This window comes from Scomber japonicus, chromosome 17 (genome assembly GCF_027409825.1).
Source record: "Scomber japonicus isolate fScoJap1 chromosome 17, fScoJap1.pri, whole genome shotgun sequence".
Classification (NCBI taxonomy): Eukaryota; Metazoa; Chordata; class Actinopteri; order Scombriformes; family Scombridae; genus Scomber; species Scomber japonicus.
In genome coordinates, this window is record NC_070594.1 from 24,954,320 (window position 1) to 24,973,734 (window position 19,415).

At 39.4% G+C, this 19,415-nt stretch overlaps 2 protein-coding genes, 1 long non-coding RNA gene and 2 other non-coding genes across 5 annotated transcripts; 2 read left to right on the forward strand and 3 right to left on the reverse strand.

Moving 5' to 3' along the window:
• Window positions 1-63: 63 nt before the first annotated feature.
• trnav-aac (transfer RNA valine (anticodon AAC)) lies at window positions 64-136 on the forward strand. The gene has a single exon. It is a non-coding gene; the product is annotated as a tRNA-Val (tRNA).
• Window positions 137-952: 816 nt separating this feature from the next.
• LOC128377280 (26S proteasome complex subunit SEM1-like) lies at window positions 953-1,169 on the reverse strand. Its single transcript, XM_053337206.1, has one exon. It carries the CDS (start codon window positions 1,167-1,169, stop codon window positions 957-959), a length of 213 nt encoding a protein of 70 aa, XP_053193181.1. The 3' UTR covers window positions 953-956.
• Window positions 1,170-2,964: 1,795 nt separating this feature from the next.
• LOC128376882 (microtubule-associated serine/threonine-protein kinase 3-like) lies at window positions 2,965-5,992 on the reverse strand. The gene is made up of 9 exons (XM_053336737.1): window positions 5,813-5,992; window positions 5,595-5,680; window positions 5,228-5,436; window positions 4,956-5,094; window positions 4,728-4,860; window positions 4,478-4,643; window positions 3,971-4,072; window positions 3,775-3,885; window positions 2,965-3,053 (listed from the first exon to the last, which is right to left on the reverse strand). Exons 1-9 carry the CDS (start codon window positions 5,990-5,992, stop codon window positions 2,965-2,967), a joined length of 1,215 nt encoding a protein of 404 aa, XP_053192712.1.
• A 1,027-nt stretch (window positions 5,993-7,019) lies between these two features.
• Window positions 7,020-7,092, forward strand: trnav-aac (transfer RNA valine (anticodon AAC)). Its single transcript has one exon. It is a non-coding gene; the product is annotated as a tRNA-Val (tRNA).
• A 4,625-nt stretch (window positions 7,093-11,717) lies between these two features.
• Window positions 11,718-12,052, reverse strand: LOC128376661 (uncharacterized). The gene is made up of 3 exons (XR_008323281.1): window positions 12,041-12,052; window positions 11,881-11,952; window positions 11,718-11,783 (listed from the first exon to the last, which is right to left on the reverse strand). It is a non-coding gene; the product is annotated as an uncharacterized LOC128376661 (long non-coding RNA).
• Window positions 12,053-19,415: the final 7,363 nt, after the last annotated feature.

Sequence of the window (19,415 nt, forward strand, 5' to 3'; positions counted from 1 at the left end):
AATGTTTGTATAATTTATTCTTTTCTTTTTTTCTTGAAAGCCTTTTACATCGATAAATGAGCAGTTTCCGTATTGTAGTGGTTATCACGTTCGCCTAACACGCGAAAGGTCCCCGGTTCGAGACCGGGCGGAAACACTTATTTGCTTGCACTCACTCTGAGTTAAGCTATAAAAAAGACCAACTAGTAATTTGTATACAAAAAAAGTGTGAAACATTTCATTGATGGTGTTTTCTCTAACATTCATTATAGAATAAATAAAACCTCACAGCTGATAAACTTTGTTTAACCTCTTTAACACACGGTGTTCCGTCAATGGGACGGGACGGATGTTAGGAGGTAGCCACACGTTCTTCTAAATGTTTTAAACACCAACCCTTAAACATATATATTCATGCCGTACATTGTTGGAAAGCTTAGATTGTCCTGATTCATTCAAGACCACTCACGAATTATATGGTTGCTCACAGCACAATAGTATAAAAAATAAATAATACACAATAGTATTAGCGATTAGCTCGGCTAGCCACTCAGCTAAGTGAGAAAAGCTATAATACTACATACCTTCAAAGTCTTCCCTTTATCCTCAACGATCATCTTATGACTCAGGACTTTCTGTACAGCTCGCCAAATATCCATTCTTGTGAAATATGAAATCCGTTTCCATAAAACCGAAGTACTTTCCTCAATATGTCCATGTATTTAGTCCAACACGTAATGTAATAACACAAATAACAAACCATATACGGTCCGTTTACGTCATTTCCTGACCTGCACGTCTAGCTCAGAGTACACGTGACTAGATGTTTGCTTTTTTTTTTTTTTTTTTTTTCTCCAAACACTTTACTTTCATCAACATTTCTTACAAATAAAAAATAAACTAATTAACACCCTCAGAACCATTTCTGGTTTCTGGTTTGTGGTCGGCCAGTAATATTCAAACATGAATGTCAGACGCTATGACGTCTCCATCTTGTAACCATGTTTTTCCAGCTCCGCTCTCAGCTGATTTGAGAAATCATCCTCTACATTGTCATCGTCCCAGTTGTCTTCCCAAACATGAGCATCCTCATCTTCATCCAGCCCCGTCCAATCCTCGGCTGGGAATTCTTCAAACTCGTCGTCCTCCTCCAGTAGATCGAGGTCCACAGTCTGTTTTTTGTCTGACATGTTAGCGACTCACCGTTGTATTGCTGTGTCAAGAAGATGACTACTTTTTTTTTTTTTTTTTTTTTTTACTAGATGTTTACGACCGTGAGCCTCTCCTGCTTCTGACGACACCACACACAAGCCAATCGGTGTTTAGGATTGGGCAGTACATGTCTCCAAAGCCAATGAGGACATGTGACCGACGACAATGACGACATGGCTTTGATTGACTGCTGTTCTAGCCTATGGAAATATTCGGTGAAATGAAGTTGATAACCTTTTAGCCAATAGTCAGAGGTTTCCAACGGTGTATGACACTAAGCTATCAGTTTGGCTGTCCATAAACAAACTCCAAGCGTAACTGGCGTGCGCCCTGTGCGTAAAAGAGTTGAACCATATATCATTACGCACTCGGCATTTTGGTACACAGTTGGTTCTTCTTCGACTTGACATATGACTTATAGCAAGATAGATAGATAGATGGATGGATGGATAGATAGATAGATAGATAGATAGATAGATAGATAGATAGATAGATAGATCGATAGATGGATGGATAAATAGATGAATAGGTAAATAGATAGATAGATATGGCCAAACAAAAAAAGGCTATATATAATAATATAATATATAATAATTAGAATAATAATATGGTGTCAGCTTTCATTAGAGACCAAGATTTTGATTGTAGGCAAAGGGGTTGTAAAGTTATAGGTGTTTGACTGCGATTTTACAGATTTGGTAACCAAGTGTCCATTTGGAGTCTCCAAAAAGGACCTAAGGAAAACGCATGGACATACCTGTTGAAAAATAACTCTGAAAAATTCATCTTTTGGTCTTTTGACTCCAAATTTGGACTGAATGAAGCCAAGACATGTGGCTGTGGCCTCATTGTGTCTATATCCTGCTGAGAGGTCCCTGAATGTCTGTACACATGTCATTGTAAAGGCAAACCTATGGGCGAGTAAACAACCCCATCATTGTAACCTCTGCCACTCTTTGTCAGTAAGTCACAGAATCACACAGACACTTTTACAAAAAAAACACACACACACACACACACACACACACACACACACACACATATACATATGTTTTTTGTTTGTTTTTTTTAATTTACCATGACTTTATTTCTGTGTGTGAATGATACAGGTTTATATGTTGTTAATGTGTTGGTTTTGTTAGTGTTGGTAAATAATGAACAGTGGGTAGAAAAGCAAATCTTCCCCGTCGGGGAATTGAACCCGTGACAGGCGGAGATACTGTCCACTATACTAACGAGGAATTGAACCATCAACCCCTATTAGCATTTATTTAAGTACTAATTATTATGGTTGCTGATAATATTTGAATTCAGGACAGCTCTTCATCCCTTGTATGAATTCTTTATGAATAATAATAATTATTATTGTTGTTGTTGTTGTTGTTATTGCTATTTTGTGTAGGTTTTGATGCTCCGTGGAAACACAGTGCTGTGATAGGCCCACTGATTTTTTTTAAAGTTATGAGATAAAATATGATAGATGTAATATTAGATTTTATGTTGAATAATTGACATGTTATGTTACTTTGTGATGTGATGAAAATGTCCTACAGTACAGTGAAGACTGTAAACTTCATTTAACTGGAGGAAATATGGAGTGGAGGGAAATCATATGTTTTAATGTCATTAATGTCTTCAGGGGTCAGTATCACATCTTCTTTTCTCTATGAATCATGTTTAGATATTATCACACACTTTCCTGAAAATACTTCTGTTCTGTACATACTAGCATTCAACTGACACATGTTTCTGTTGATGAACTTATTATTTCAATCAAAGAGTGTGTGAGTTCTCAGTCTTGTAATAAGTGTTTTGTGTCTGTAGTTTTATTAGACACATGCTGGAGATGATCATGGAGGTCTCTACACAGTGATGAGGACACATTCACAAACTGTTCACATTTTATTCAACTGTTATATAAAAGTTATGTTATTACATAGCTGCCCCCCCCCCCAGTTTTACATCACTGATATAGTTTTGTTGTGTGCTTTATTTCACTGCTTCATTCAGCTGCTGTCGTCCTAAATGACTCTTACTATGTTCAGTTCAGAAAGCTGATCTACAACCAGTGTTTTTTTATTTTTTTATTTTATTTTTTTAAAGTTGCACGGACAGTAAAGAAAAAGGAAAATAAGATAATGAACAGACAAGACAAAGCAAGCTATGGAAGTATAATGCTGCCACGCCAGAAAAAGAAAAATCAGTATCAGTAAACATCCAAAGTTCATTGTTAGAATTATTATTATTATTATTACATTATTATTATTATCATTATCATTATTATTATCCATATTATTATCATTATTATTATCCATATTATTATCCATATTATTATCATTATCAGTATTATTATAACAATATACTATTTATCTCTTTAATGCTGATCTGTTTGTCTTTTTCTGGTGTGGCAGCAATACGTTTCCATAGCAACAGAAAAATAAACTAGAAAAAGTAAAGAAAATATACAAAGACTGCAACTTCTCCTCCTCCTCCTCCTCTTCCTCCTCCTCCTCCTAATTGTCTCTCGGCCTCTTTGAGCAAGTTGTTGTTGCTGCTTGTCTTGGCACTTACAATTAAAATGACTGGTGTCCTCCTCAGTCCTCAGCTGGGGGATGAATGGAGGCTCTTCATCCATGAGGAATCTCCAGTAGACACCTTTAAAAAACGGGTGAGCCTTCACCTCTCTGGATCCTCCTGGAGAATAAGTGAGACAAACAAAATTATGAATGAGCTCCCATCCTGTATCCACGTCTTCATCATTAGTGAATGTGACACTAACCTGTCCCCAGACGTCTTTTGGCATTTTTCTCCAGGAGAAGGCTGATTAGGTCCTGTGCAACAGTTCCTTGGGCTGCTTCCCCCTCCGGCCAGATGATGTCATCTGAGAAAAAACAAAAAGCACATATCAGTAATCCAATAACAGAATTAAAAGTTTAACTTCATCATAAAAAACAACAACAAAAACACTGAATCTTAAAACAAGTTAAAAGTAAAAGAAAAGAAAAAAGAATTTCAACCACATGTTGCTAGATTTTCATGAAAATCACAAAGTAGGATAATGTACATTTTTGATCATTTTTTAAAATAAAGAAAGATTCATTTAGATCTGCTTATAAAATAAGTCATGCTAGCAGATCTAGCATATAAAACCAACAAAAATATTAAATGTACATTTGAACAAATCTGATGCTGCTTTTAAAACTATGTTGAAGACATTTTTGAACATCTTGACAACCCTTATTTGTCACTGAGCCAGAAAGAGATGAACTGAAGTAAAGATTCTTACCTTGAACCACGTGGTCACAAAGGTCATCAACGTCAGTCCCGTCAAATGGAGTTTCACCCACCAGAAACTCATACAGGATGATACCTAGGGCCCACCAGTCCACAGGTTTCCCGTACCCCACCTCTAGTATGGCCTCTGGGGCCATATAACAAGGAGTGCCCGCTGTCTGAAGGGAGGAAACACAAAATGATTAGAACAAGGATCCAGGTTTGAGCTCAAATAGCACAGAAGAGAAAAATCAAAGACTTACTTCTTCGTCCGTGATTTCCTGCACGATCCTCATAATTGGTGCTTGCTCAACATCTTGCGCTATGTTGAGTCGACCTATCTTTGAGAGGCCAAAATCAGCCACCTTGATGTGGCCGGTTGAAGTGATCAACATGCTATAACAGAGAAAAGCAGAAACATGTCTCATGTTAGATTACATACCAAACTCTAACTCTACATGTCAGATTGATGGGACAGATTGATGACTCACTTTGCAGGTTTCAGGTCTCTGTGAATGATCCCATAGCTGTGGAGATATTCTAGGGCCATGGTGGTCTCTGCTACGTAGATCCGGCTCATCTTTGTGGAAAAGCGCTTCCGTTCCTCCAACAAGGAGGCACAATCCCCACCTAGAAGGACAGGAGACACGTTCTCAGTGTGTGTTGGGTGGGTAGCATGGATGGGCTCCATAGATAATAGAGGAAAGTCAGTTTAAAGCTCATTTATCTGTTCTATCCCTGTCTAAACAAACAACCTTCTTACCTGCTACATACTCCATCACTATACGGAGGTCTCTGTTGGTCTCAAACGCGCAAAACATTGAGACAATGTACTCGTTTTCTGTGTAAGAGAGGATGGCTCTCTCCACCAACACCTGCCTAATGTCTTGCTCTCTCTTCAGGTTCCTCCAGTTGATGATTTTCATAGCAAATGCTTTCCTGGTTGCTCTGTGGCGCACAAGGTTCACAGATCTGCACAAGAAGGAAAAGGAAACATGATCAGCTTCTACTACTGAACATCAGCTCTGATTTAACAAGAAACTAAAACATGTATGATGTTTCTTTGTGTTTGGACTGAACTCTGTGTGGAGTCCAAACAGTCTGTTAGAATGTAAAGAAGTCTTACTCACCCAAAGCTGCCACTGCTGAACTGCTTGATGATCTCAAAGTCACCCTCCTCTGGTTTTCTGGGTGGAGGGCAACACACTGAGCGGGTCTAAATCAAACACACAAAAGTTATAAATGAGTCAACTAAATACAATAAAGTATACACTATAAACAAAGGGATGTGTGTGTTTCTTAAAATCAGTTTGGAAAAAAGAAACATGGTTGAAATTGAAACACATACTTCATGGAGGACTTTCTCAAGCTTGTCCTGGAGCTGGATGAAGAACTGAGGACAGATCAGTTGTCTCTGGACGGTGGACTCACATAACATTGAGAGGTCCACTAGCTGCCTCTGAATGAACTTTAAAGCATACGAAGCCTGGAGCAGACCGCTATCGCTGAACTCTGTTACTGTGTTCATTTTCACTGAGACTGATGGAAGGATGGAAGAATTTACAATCAGGATCATTATTACTGTTTTAAGCAGCAGTTAAAAATGAAAGACTGTAAAAGTTACATGAGACAATTTGAAAGGATGAAACCTTAAAAAGTCTGAAATTTGATATTGAAAGTCTAAAAATGTCTTAAAATGTCTGAAATCGTAGGAGTTAAAGTATTAAATCTGATTTGAGCGTAATTACATTTGTTCAGTTATTTACCTTATTTATCATTAATATCATTATTTTCTGATTATTTTACATAAAGAAAGAAAGAAAGAAATACTTACTACTGATAGCTGCTGCTGAAGTCTCAAGATAGATGTTTAACTCTCTAAAGTTAGTCTTTTTAGCTTTTAACTCACTGCTACTGAACACAAACCTGACTGTCTTCTGTGCTTCAATAACTGGAATGAACAATCTGTCATCTGCTTACTGAAAGTTCCAAGATTCTATGATGTCATGCATTGTACTGTGATGTCATAAAGCTCATTTACATATGCAAGCCAGCTCATTAGCATATTTTAGAACACTCAGACACACACGCATATATTTCTCCATAAACTCTGCACATGTGTGTTTATTGTTTATTTTCACTTAATAAACATTATCTTTACTAACATTTTAACAGCAACACAGTTCTCCTCCTCAGATTAACAGTATCTCAGAGAAATGTTCTCATCAGGTGTGTCGTCGCTTCAAAAAAGTTTCCAAAAACAGTTTTCAGTTCATTTGTTTTGACTTCATATCTTCATTTCAAGAAATGTTTGACTTATGTCACAAATCTACTAGAATTATGACTCAGTCACTGATACTGGTATTAAAGCCAGTCTTATTGTGACATTATATAAGGAGATATATAATACCTGGTCTGCAGTACTAGTCCTGTACAAATTCTAATATTCAACTGTAATGGAATCAATGGAATCAATGAATGGAATCAGTACATTATTTTAGTCCTTTTTTATTTTCTTTTAGGTTCTATTACATGTATGTAAATTGTTATATATAGTTTCCGTAGTGTAGTGGTTATCACGTTCGCCTAACACGTGAAAGGTCCCCGGTTCGAGACCGGGCGGAAACACTCGTTGTTGGTATTCAGTCAGAGTTAATATAAAATTGAGCAAATAGTCATCATTCATATGCAGCAGCGTGTGACGCTGGTTATACTACTTGAGGAAAAACCATAGACTGTATAAAAGAAAATAAAACAGGGCAAGAACACCACTGATGACCTGTTTGCACACAGCTCCACTGTGTGGGATCAAATAAGGGTCAAAAACATTCTGTACTTGTACAATGATGTTCAAATGTGTAATAAAGTTTTGTGGTTGTAAAAAGATTTTGTGCCCGTGTAAAAACACTTTGTGCATGTGTAACACAGTTTTGAAGGTGTAACAATATTTTGTGCACGTGCACTCTACCACCCATGTGCCACCTACCATCCAATGAAAGAGCAGCCGCGATCTGAGCGCTTAACTTCAGTGGGCACACATCATAATAGTTCCATAGCACACACTGGCACCGACTCCGAGAGAGGAAAACAGAATGGAGCCAAACGGTCCTGCTCAGGTAAGTTCATTAGGGTAGGCATCTAGAGGTATTGGGCCGGCCATTTCGAGATATAGGGAAAGCAACAGTTAAGATGTTGTGTGAGACAAGAGTCAGTAAACCAGTAAACCTGGAACTCCGTTAGCGCTTTTAGCACTTCCGGCCCCTCTTCTAAAACTCAGTACGTTTTTTGAATGGGATTTTGATTTAAAAAAACAACGTATTAGTAACGTATTTCTAATGTAGTGTTACAGTTATTAGCTTTCTGATGCTAACGTTAGCTAAGTGCTAGTAGTTGAAAATTAACAAGCTGAACACAGTAACCAAGTTAACAACTTCACATTGATCATTTCTGTTGGATTTTATGAGCACTGCTGGCAAACAGACATTTGGGGTTTTGTGCAATTGTAAAAATATTGACTAAGACGTGTGTTGCTAGTGTAATGTAGCCAGAGTCTGGTTCATCAACTGTCTCTAAGGTAGCTAATGCTAAGTTTGTTCTTTATAATTGTTGCTGCTCTCTTCATAACTGATAGTTTTGTGTTAAGGGCAGCAGCATCATGTCTGCTGAGGCAGAGGGGCAGTACCAGTAGAGGAGCTGGTGTGAGCTGCTCAGATGAGGAGTAGGAGAGAAGACACAGAGGTTTGTATCATCTGTGCTTCTATCTATTTGAAGTAAAGTGTAAAATATCAACATAGTGTGAAACACCAGTTTTTCCGGTGTGTCTACATCATGATTTACTTTTCAGTGTACGTGTTGTTCATCTTTTACAGAGCCTGCTTCAAGACTTTTTGACCTGCAGCCAGGGCTGGTTTATGATGCTCTGATGATGCAGCAGGGCATCATGATGCTCCACCATCCACAGGGGCTCAACAGCCATGCCATACCTACCTCTGACATCTGCAGCAACATGCACCCCACATTTACAGGAACATGCATCATTTAGAGATCAAAGGCAAGTCAGTCCTGTTCAGTAGACTTCCAACGCACCACTCCTGTCATGGCCTGGGCCTGGAAGAGTTCACTTGACACCCGGTTGCCAGTTACCCACTGGGCTTGGTGGAAGTGGAATCCCTCCTGCTGAGAGGTGCCTCTCACAGGGATCCAGATAGGTACAGCAGCCTCCTCGCCCTTGGTGTAGTTAAGCTGCAAGGTGCCACCGTACCTGTAAAGGATTCCTTCCCCCACCTCGGGGTCACTCAGGCAGCCTCTCAGGATGTGGATACGTTGAATCCTCCATATCTTCAACATGGAGGCCTTGAAGAGGAGCACATCATTTGAATCCTTTGCCAGGTGGAAGTGATGTAGGACATCTTCAACCCTCTGCAGCAGTTCTCTGGGCTGTGGTATTTTTGTCCGACAATGTTGTCTGATGTGCTGCTTGGTGGGATTTGCCGGGGAGATTCCGCAGAAGGTGTATGCCTCTTTGAGCTTCTGCAGGTCACTCTGGTCCACAACAACGAAAGCTGCAGAGAGGAACTGGCAGAAGGAGCTGTAGAGAGGATGATGCTCAGAGACACACTCCCTGGTAAAGCGCCGCATGCAGTGGAACAAGTCTAACTTAACAGTTATGTCTCTGTTAAACTTGGTCCTTGAGGCACTGCTGTTAGCCAGGGATCCAGAGGTCGCCTTTGCCACGAGAGCCTCTGTGGTCTTCCAGCAGTCCCAGAAGAGGTGCTCCTGAGCCCCAGCGTCCAGGACCTTGAAGGCAGCACAGCAGTCCCTACAACATTAAAAAGAAATGATGTTACAGCTGGAAAATATCTTACTCACAACATATTTTGTACAAAATGAGACTTGTTGTATGAATTTGTAATTATTTAAAAAGTCTGTGACATGAAAACATTTAAACATTTAATTGAATTGAAACTTGTTATGTATACCTGTCCACCCACTGGTAGCCTGCCTTCTCTATCCCAGCAGCGGAGTACCGTCGAGCCAGACCCTCATACATGGGATGAAGAGACCGATCACACTCGGACTGCAGCATCACCCAGGACAGGATCATTCAGTTCTCGTTCATAATGGCATAAGATGACATGGTGCCGGACGACAAGACGACCTTCCTGGCCACTTTGCGAGTGTGATCCGATCTCAGGGCCTGACCGAAAGTCCCCTGCAGCAGCTGAGTCAGAAGCTGCTCCTGCCGCTTATATTCATGGATCAGACAGTCCACCAGGTAGTGTGAAGAAGTGGATACTCCATACCAGCCATCGGAGTATCCACCAAATGGAGCAGGGGTGTCTGTCTGTCTCAGGAGCCCAGTGATGGTTCTCTGGCCGTATAATCCTGCCTCAGCATCCCTGATGTTCTGCACACTGAGCAGGTAGGCCAGGTGAGCTCTCTCATATTTAAGGTGGAGGACCTCTGTCAGCTGCTTTGCCATGTCCTCAGGTGATCTGCCACTACGCCTCATTTCATCCATCACAGACTTGCAGATGGCCTTTTTATATGTGAGGAGAGCTGGCACAATGTTAGTAAATCTTGTCGGCAGCTTCTCCAGCCATTGGGGCTTGTCAGCATGCCAGTACTTTTTACAAGCCTTGCAGGTGAGTAGTGCCTGCAAGGTGCCTCCAAATCAGTCTTCATCCAGATTTTCTGCTGTTGAGAGCAGTTCCACTGGGCAACATCATTATCATACCCGGGGACAGAGGCTGCAAGTTGCTCGACAGGAGGGACTGGACATGGCAGAGCTGCAAAACAAAAACAATACAACACAAGAAAACAACTCACAATGAAAAAAGACAGCTCCACATGAATGACAGACAACAAAAAACAAAGCCACAGAAATAAATACCTTCAACAAGGACTGTGTCTTCCTGTGCTTCCACAAAGGCAACAGTCTCAGATGATGCATCTAGGATGGTGAGATACAAACCAGAGAGGCATGTAAAATAAAGACATTACAGTAATGAACATTGCTTAACATAGTTTTTCTCATAGCGCTTAAGCAAATGAAACATCTACCTGCAGGAAGACATGGGGCTGCTGTTATCCCTGGCTCCACAGAAGAATAGTGGGAGACAGGCTTTCTGTGTGCTTTGAAAAGAAATCGCACCAAAAGTAAAAAAAAAAAAAACAAGCAAATCAGAAAGCAGATATTACCATTACATCATTACATAGCATTACTTGTCAGATGAGTAGTGTAGATAAAGCAATTAAAAATGGATTTGGGTTAGTCAGAATGTAACTGATGTTTATGTGCACTATGAGGTCTACTTATGTGAAAATGTCATACTTTGTCTCCACACATTGGGTGCTTGTTCCTCAATCCCAAGCTGTGGGGCGATGACAAGCAGCTGAGGGGGGACCGGCAATGGGGCCTTCACTGTGGCTTTGGGATAAATAGATTTTTAAAATGAAACATAATACAGTTGGAACAGCATAAAAGATGGATTAAAGTGAGAATAAAGTAAATAAATAAATACCTTTCACAGAAGAAATGGTCACAGGGGGGTCCTCAGGCTCAGCAGGTCTGGAAACAGTAGCTGTAGGATTTGTCCTACGTGCTGTTGAAAACAAATCAGTGTCATTTTCCCTACACAAGTTTGTTATTGATATACTATATACATGTGTTTAGGCCTTATGCATCTGTCTTTACCTGTTGTCTCTGTGGCAGGAGTAGGGCAAATAGTAAAGGGTGAAATTACCCTGTTTTTAATTTTTATTTTGTGTCACTACTTATTTATAATAGAAAATCAGGTATTTAACCGCATTTAAAATCTTTAAAATAGGTAAAGCACAGACACAGTATCAATATAAAGTAAAAATACCAGCTGTCAATCAAAGATGTGGCATGTTAACCAATATCTAACCTAGTTTTTCTGAGCCACCATGGTTTTTACATGCCAAATCCTTGAACAACTTAAAAGCATGCAAAAAAGGAAAACACTTACCATCATCGCTGACAAGTTAATTCCTTAGGTTAGTGGGAGAACAAAAGAACACGAACATCAGAACAGGTCAGAACACGACCAAAATAACAAACTAGTTGACTGAGAACAGTAATGTCAGGTGAATTCTGGTGACAGAATCCTCCTTCCACACTGATGGAGAAAAACCTGCTGCTGGAGACACGGCTGCTGGAGACACATCTGTGGCTCTGGACACGGCTGCTGGAGACACATCTGTGGCTCTGGACACGGCTGCTGGAGACACATCTGTGGCTCTGGACACGGCTGCTGGAGACACATCTGTGGCTCTGGACACGGCTGCTGGTGGACCTGAAAGCACAGGTAACATTAGGCTTTTATCATGTACAGAAGAAAGAAATGTTTTTACAATTTCCTGTATTTATTACTATAAATTAGATCCACCTACGTTGTTCGGTGACAAATTTAGATGGAGACACATTTAACATCCCTCTCTCCAGCTCCTCATCCTCCTCCATCGCTATGAGATAACGCAACAATGACAACAATAACATTAATAATGTGTAAAGTACATTAAATGCATATTGTTGCATATTTTGTGAGCTCACCTAGAGTTCTACATGTAGGTGTGGAGGCAGCTGCTGTGGTGGAGGTATCTGCAGCTGGTGGACAGGACTCAGGCATCTGTTGCTTGAGCAGGTACTGCTGCAGGTTGTGCATCTTGCTGTTTTTGACACACTTAACACCTAAGATGAAGGCAGCGTAACCGTCTGCCCTGCTCTCCCAGATCTGCCTCCAGGTGTCCTTGGCCCTGGCTCCAAATCCAACAAGAGTGTCGGCCTCTGAGGCCACCGGTGCTGCAGGCTGCCTGGAGCGAAGAAATGTCCTCAGGTCTTCAATTTCTTTGAAGCCCCTGGCATATTCTAAAAAGGAGAGAAGGCTGTCCTTGCCGTGTCCCTGTGGGTGGAAGCTTCCATCTCTCTCCTCCTCGTCGACCTTGTTGATGAGGTAGATGGTGTAGCCAACATCGTTCTCCAGGAGCCAGCGGTAGGTTTTCCCCTTGTACTTGCCAAACTGAAGAACATACTCCCCCATCACCTCTTGTCGGTCAGACACATCCCCTCCCCCCTGAAGGACAACAGTGAGAGCCTCATTCCTCACCAAGTCATGTTTCTGAGGAGGAGACCTGTCCTGAAGTGCCCGATTGTTTTTGAGCCTCATGGCCTCATCAGAGGGGTCCTGTCGTAGATGGCCCGATGGACCCTTCCTGAAGGAGACCTTCATCCTTCCAGGGAAGAAGTTGACAGTCTTCTTCATAATTTCCTGTACACAACAAAACACCATGCATATTACATAGTAATAATTAAAATGACAGAATTACATTCATAATGACTAGGTAATATAATTGTGTACTAACAGTTATAGATATCTTTACATTACACAGACAGGCATACAGACAGATAGATAGATTGGAGGACACAATGTATTAATGTAACAGCTAATAACAGTAATAAAAGATTCATTTCGTCATAGCAATTAAACTTTGCAAACTCCCATCTAACATGTGCAGGATAGACATGCTGTAGTATCTGTTCATTCATTATACATCTTCACTATGCTTGTAGAAAGATATTCACAGAGAACTGATGAATATCAGCAATTATGGCATTAAAGGCTTCAGACTGATTATCAAAGGGACAAAGAAATAAATAAGGATGTTTATGGTGGTAGTGTCAGCAAAACATACATTGACATCGCTTCCAGTTGTACAATACAAATTATTATTATTAATAATAATGCATTTTATTTGGAGTTCACAGACGCTTTGAACAAGTTAAAACAGCAGCACAGGTAACATCAGATAACACTAAAACACACTGAAAGCACAAGGTAGTACAATAATCACATATTCTAGTATGCATTTATAAAAAAAATGTGAGTTTTTTACTTTTACGTGATATATACTCACCTAACGTTAACGTAACGTTACTACCTAACAACAAATAGAGTTAAAACCTGTCAAGGCGAAGACAACATGTAAACAAACAGATAGCTAGTTTGCTCATACAGTAACTAAGGAGCTAAGGTTGAATTACAAATTAACGTTAATTTCATCGGCCAGACTTACGTTTAATAAGTTTGACGTTTTGTTGTTACTGTTGTTGTAAAAGATGTCGACCACTTGCTCAATGCTGCCGCTTCTCACTCTTCCCTCTGTAAACAGTTTCTTACTCTTACCCACAATGTGGAAACAGCGCCACCAAAATCCCGCTTGTGGCCAAAAATATATTACATCCGTAGTGATAAGAACTACCGGTACCATAGAGAATGAATGGAAAAAGTTAAGGGAGTTAAGCTCTACTATTCTCGGGTTGTGAGGCGAACGTGATAACCACTACACTACGGAAACTCATATAAACACATAGAGAACTGTATTACAAAACTTAGGCCATAAGTACATAAGACTTTATTAAGTTCTTCGGGTGAGAAGAGTGCCAGGCCATCTTTTTAAACCAAAAGCATAACTTTTATGTTAAGCTGTGAAATACTACAGCAAAGATATGCAACATGACGGTGAGCAAACTGTGTGGTGGGGGTCCTCTAATACACTGTTTTCAACCTTTTTTCAGCCAAGGTACATTTTTTTCATTGAAAAAATCACAAGGCACACCGCTTACTGAAAATGTTAAAAAATGAAACTCTGTAGCCTATATTAACAATATAAAGTCATTCATGTCAAAGTTTCTTGAATAGGAATAAAATAAACACAAAGAAAAAGGTATTTTATGATCTTATATATTTCTTCTTTCAAATAAAAAGTGCAATTAACAATATAGTAGGGCTGGACGATTATGGCAAAAATAATAATCACGATTATTTTAATTGATATTGAAATCGCGATTATCAAAACATGATTATTCATTGTTACAGCCATTTATTTATTTGTTATTTTTTGTTGTTTCACACTGTTGGTACTGGGGGTGGCAATGTGCTAACTTCCTGCAGGAGTGCATTTATACAGCCTGGCTAATGTGTGTGTACTGAGGCAAAAAGTTTTTGACCGTGGCTGAGGTTGGCTGAGGTTTAGGAGCAAGTAGCAATATTAAGATAATAGCCTACATGATCACAAACCTGAGGTGCTGTACATTTGCTGCTTATGTTAAGCAATAAATGAAGAAAAGCAATGAGAAGTGTTTGGACCTTGTTTTCTGAGAGCCAGCCTGACGCGCGTCAATTAATTGCACCTGCGCGCGCACACACACCTGCAGTAAGAGTCAGTGTAGCTTACATTCATAGATTTGAAAACATTTGAGCATAAACGCACCAATTAAACACACTAGGAAACTACTACAATGTCAGGCGGGATCCAAACTGAAATATTTAAAAAGGATGGACCGTGCAGAGTAAGAGATGTAATGTTAAACTAGCTAGCATGTCAAAAGCTTAACCACATGCGCTAACGTTACCGGGCAGCCTCGCATCTCAATAACACTAATGAAATATGTAACGCCACTAAAATGTGTCCATGCAGGCGCAGCCTCGGTTTAATTAAGGGTCAAAACTTCACAGTACAGACCTACAAATCTTTGGCAGCGCTCACCTTTTAACTTTCCGTCAGCTATGCTAGGTTCAAGTTAGGTTTCTCTCTCTCTCTCTCTCTCTCTCTGTTTGTGTGTATCTTGCTGGAAAAGAGGGGAGCGTTGGATTTATTCATAGATGCACCGTGCCGGGTGGGACAATAATCGTTTTAACTTGATTATTACGTTTTTGAAATCGTGGAAAGCTAAAATTGATACCGATTAAAATTCAATGAATCATCCAGCCCTAGTATTACATGATTACTCTGCCAGTCACTAGACAGCACCCACACTCGACAATGGCATATTATTTGCAGATAATAATGAATTTGTTTTCAAAAAATATTTTGTAGACCAATTTGGTGAAATTGGATATTTTCTCGCGGCACACCTGACGATCTCTCACGGCAGTTGAAAAACACTGCTCTAACAGGTAGGAGGGGCCCTTTACATGTCTGTGACACGGCCCACTGTCAGTCCCTCCATCATCATTATTACAGTCCTATGCTCACATGTGACTACATGGCTGGTTGAAGAATGGGATGCTATCCTATAACAGTGTGTGACTGTGGTAGTTAAGAATTTAAAAATAATTTGATTTTCCTTTTCAGCGTTATGCCTTGTGTTCCACTTTCTTCACATATAATTTCATTGTTATTTCAACTAGATTGCTAAGGTTATTACTGTGGAGAATATGCAGCCAGAGTGTAAATAATAAATAGGTAATGTGTGTTCTTTGTCTGGGTTGATTATGCGTCGATCTACTAGTAATGCCTCAGGGCTTCAGTAGGGGGATTCGCGCTACTTCCTCACTCAATATAGACGAGTGAAGGCAAGAGCAGAGTGCGTGTTCATTCATCTCTCTTCCCTCACTATTTTCCCTGTTTAAGGTAATTACCGTACACAAAGCACTATAAATCTAGTGACACACGTTGTTAATAATTGTTATGTTGTCATGGTTGCTAATTGTGAGAGGAAGAGGTGAATTTTGTACTTTTATGTTTTTAAAGAGTTTCTGGCTAACTCTGTCACCGTGTTAGCTAGCTACTGTTATTGTCCCGCTTTCGCGCCTGACTGTTCCGCCATCTTCTATATTTGAGCTTGTTACTGAGGTATTTTCTGTAAGATGCTATTGTTGTTTTATTACTGTAACAAGTTCTGTATATAATTAAGACTCAATACAGACGAGTGTAGGCAAGAGCAGAGTGCGTGTTCATTCATCCCTCTTCCCTCACTATTTTCCCTGTTTAAGGGCACAACATGACCAGTCAGGTGACCAGCATGAGGAGCAGGTGCCAGGCTGTTGTAGTTGTGTATTGTTCTTCTACACACTACTGAGGCTCCTGTTTGTTAAATGAATAAATTGTTAAACTGCCAATATGTCTGGTTTCTTTAGACTTCAGTCATCCAATCCACCTAACAACACCAAATAAGAGTCAATAGCAGAATAAGCTGATCGGCATTGGCAGAGATTTGCCAAATTTTTCATGGACGCAACCCACAGACTCAGCTCTGCTGCTCATCCCATAAATACATGTTCCATACAATTGTTGCACCATTTAAAAGGGAAATAAACAGGCTTTCCAACGGTATAAGATTTATTACCAAGAAGCATTGTTACAACAAAGAAATAATCTATCAAACACAAATATACTTACTTTTTGTACTATGTTTATTTCCTTGCTTTGCATGCATTTTGATTTGGTCTCACACTTTGAGATGCCTCTATTATTAATGTTTGTATAATTTATTCTTTTCTTTTTTTCTTGATGTCCTGTTACATCAGCAGATGAGCAGTTTCCGTAGTGTAGTGGTTATCATGTTCGCCTAACACGCGAAGGAAACAAATCTTTGCTTGCACTCACTCTGAGTTAAGATATAAAAAAGACCAAATAGTAATTCGTATACAAAAGAGTGTGAAACATTTCATTGATGGTGTTTTCTCTAAAATTCAGAATAAATAAAACCTCACAGCTGATAAACTTTGTTTAAAACAAATTTGATGCCTAATAAACTCCTTTGTTCAAGCATTTTAAATATAGTTCTGTTTTTATTGATTTAAACCTCAATATATTTCTGTTTACAATGTACAACACTAATTAAAAATATGTTCTTTTTTTTTTTTAAATTAGAGTAAATGTACTTATTTACCATGACTTTATTTCTGTGTGTGAATGATACAGGTTTATATCCTGGCTGCATTTGACAGGGAGGTTCATGCATGATGTTGTTAATGTGTTGGTTTTGTTAGTGTTGGTAAATAATGAACAGTGGGTAGAAAAGTAAATCCTCCCCGTCGGGGAATTGAACCCGTGACAGGCAGAGATACTGTCCACTATACTAACGAGGAATTGAACCATCAACCCCTATTAGCATTTATTTAAGTACTAATTATTATGGTTGCTGATAATATTTGAATTCAGGACAGCTCTTCATCCCTTGTATGAATTCTTTATGAATAATAATAATAATTATTATTGTTGTTGTTGTTGTTATTGCTATTTTGTGTAGGTTTTGATGCTCCGTGGAAACACAGTGCTGTGATAGACCCACTGATTTTTTTTTTTAATTATGAGATAAAATATGATAGATGTAATATTAGATTTTATGTTGAATAATTGACATGTTATGTTACTTTGTGATGTGATGAAAATGTCCTACAGTACAGTGAAGACTGTAAACTTCATTTAACTGGAGGAAATATGGAGTGGAGGGAAATCATATGTTTTAATGTCATTAATGTCTTCAGGGGTCAGTATCACATCTTCTTTTCTCTATGAATCATGTTTAGATATTATCACACACTTTCCTGAAAATACTTCTGTTCTGTACATACTAGCATTCTACTGACACATGTTTCTGTTGATGAACTTATTATTTCAATCAAAGAGTGTGTGAGTTCTCAGTCTTGTAATAAGTGTTTTGTGTCTGTAGTTTTATTAGACACATGCTGTAGATGATCATGGAGGTCTCTACACAGTGATGAGGACACATTCACAAACTCTTCACATTTTATTCAACTGTTATATAAAAGTTATGTTATTACATAACTGCCCCCCTCCCAGCTTTACATCACTGATATAGTTTTGTTGTGTGCTTTATTTCACTGCTTCATTCAGCTGCTGTCATCCTAAATGACTCTTACTATGTTCAGTTCAGAAAGCTGATCTACAACCAGTGTTTTTTTATTTTTTTATTTTATTTTTTTTAAAGTTGCAAGGACAGTAAAGAAAAAGGAAAATAAGATAATGAACAGACAAGACAAAGCAAGCTATGGAAGTATATTGCTGCCACGCCAGAAAAAGAAAAATCAGTATCAGTAAACATCCAAAGTTCATTGTTAGAATTATTATTATTATTATTACATTATTATTATTATCCATATTATTATCATTATTATTATCATTATTATTATCATTATCAGTATTATTATAACAATATACTATTTATCTCTTTAATGCTGATCTGTTTCTCTTTTTCTGGTGTGGCAGCAATACGTTTCCATAGCAACAGAAAAATAAACTAGAAAAAGTAAAGAGAATATACAAAGACTGCAACTTCTCCTCTTCCTCCTCCTCCTCCTAATTGTCTCTCGGCCTCTTTGAGCAAGCTGTTGCTGCTTGTCTCCGACCTCCTCCACACACTCCTCCTCCTCCTCCTCTTCCTCTTCCTCCTCTTGCTTGTCCACGACCTACTCTACACTCTCCTCCTCCTCCTCACAGGACAGCACATGACGCGTCTTAAAGTTCTCATGCACCTCCTAAAAACTTCCCCACACATGTTGTTGTTGGCAGCAGCAGGAGGAGGAAGAGAAGAAGTCAAGTCTTTCTCTTCAACATCTGGCCTCTGTTCCTTTATGTCTCTATTTTCAAGGAGACCAGTGTCAATCTTTTGTGGGACACGATGAAGGGATGGTGATCGAACAGTGTCTAATGTTCTTCTCTGTCTTCTATTTGGTCCTCTCCTCCTCTTCAGGCAAGTCCTCTTCTTCCACATACACCGCCTTCTTTTCTTCATCCTCCTCTTCTTTCTCTCGCTCCTCCTCTTCGGTGTCGGACTGTGTGTTTTCTGTCTCTCCTCCTGAAGGTCCTCCTTCTCCTCACTGGACTCTTGGTCCCCAAAGCCGTCATCTGGCTCCTGTTCATAATAATAATCACTAAACTTACCTTCATAGTTAAACTCGTCATCGTCCTCTTCCTCCTCGTACTCCTCCACCAGTCTTGTTACAACGATCTGGTTGAAGGGGATTGGAGCCGACAGATGTTCCGGGCTGCCGTAAACCTGCAGTTTCAAAAGAAAAGCGTCAAAATGATGATTTTCTTGTTTGTATTTGATAGTGAGAAATGGATTTACAATGTCAAACAGCAGCTGGATTTAAAAAGTGTACCTCAGTGAATCGGTGGGC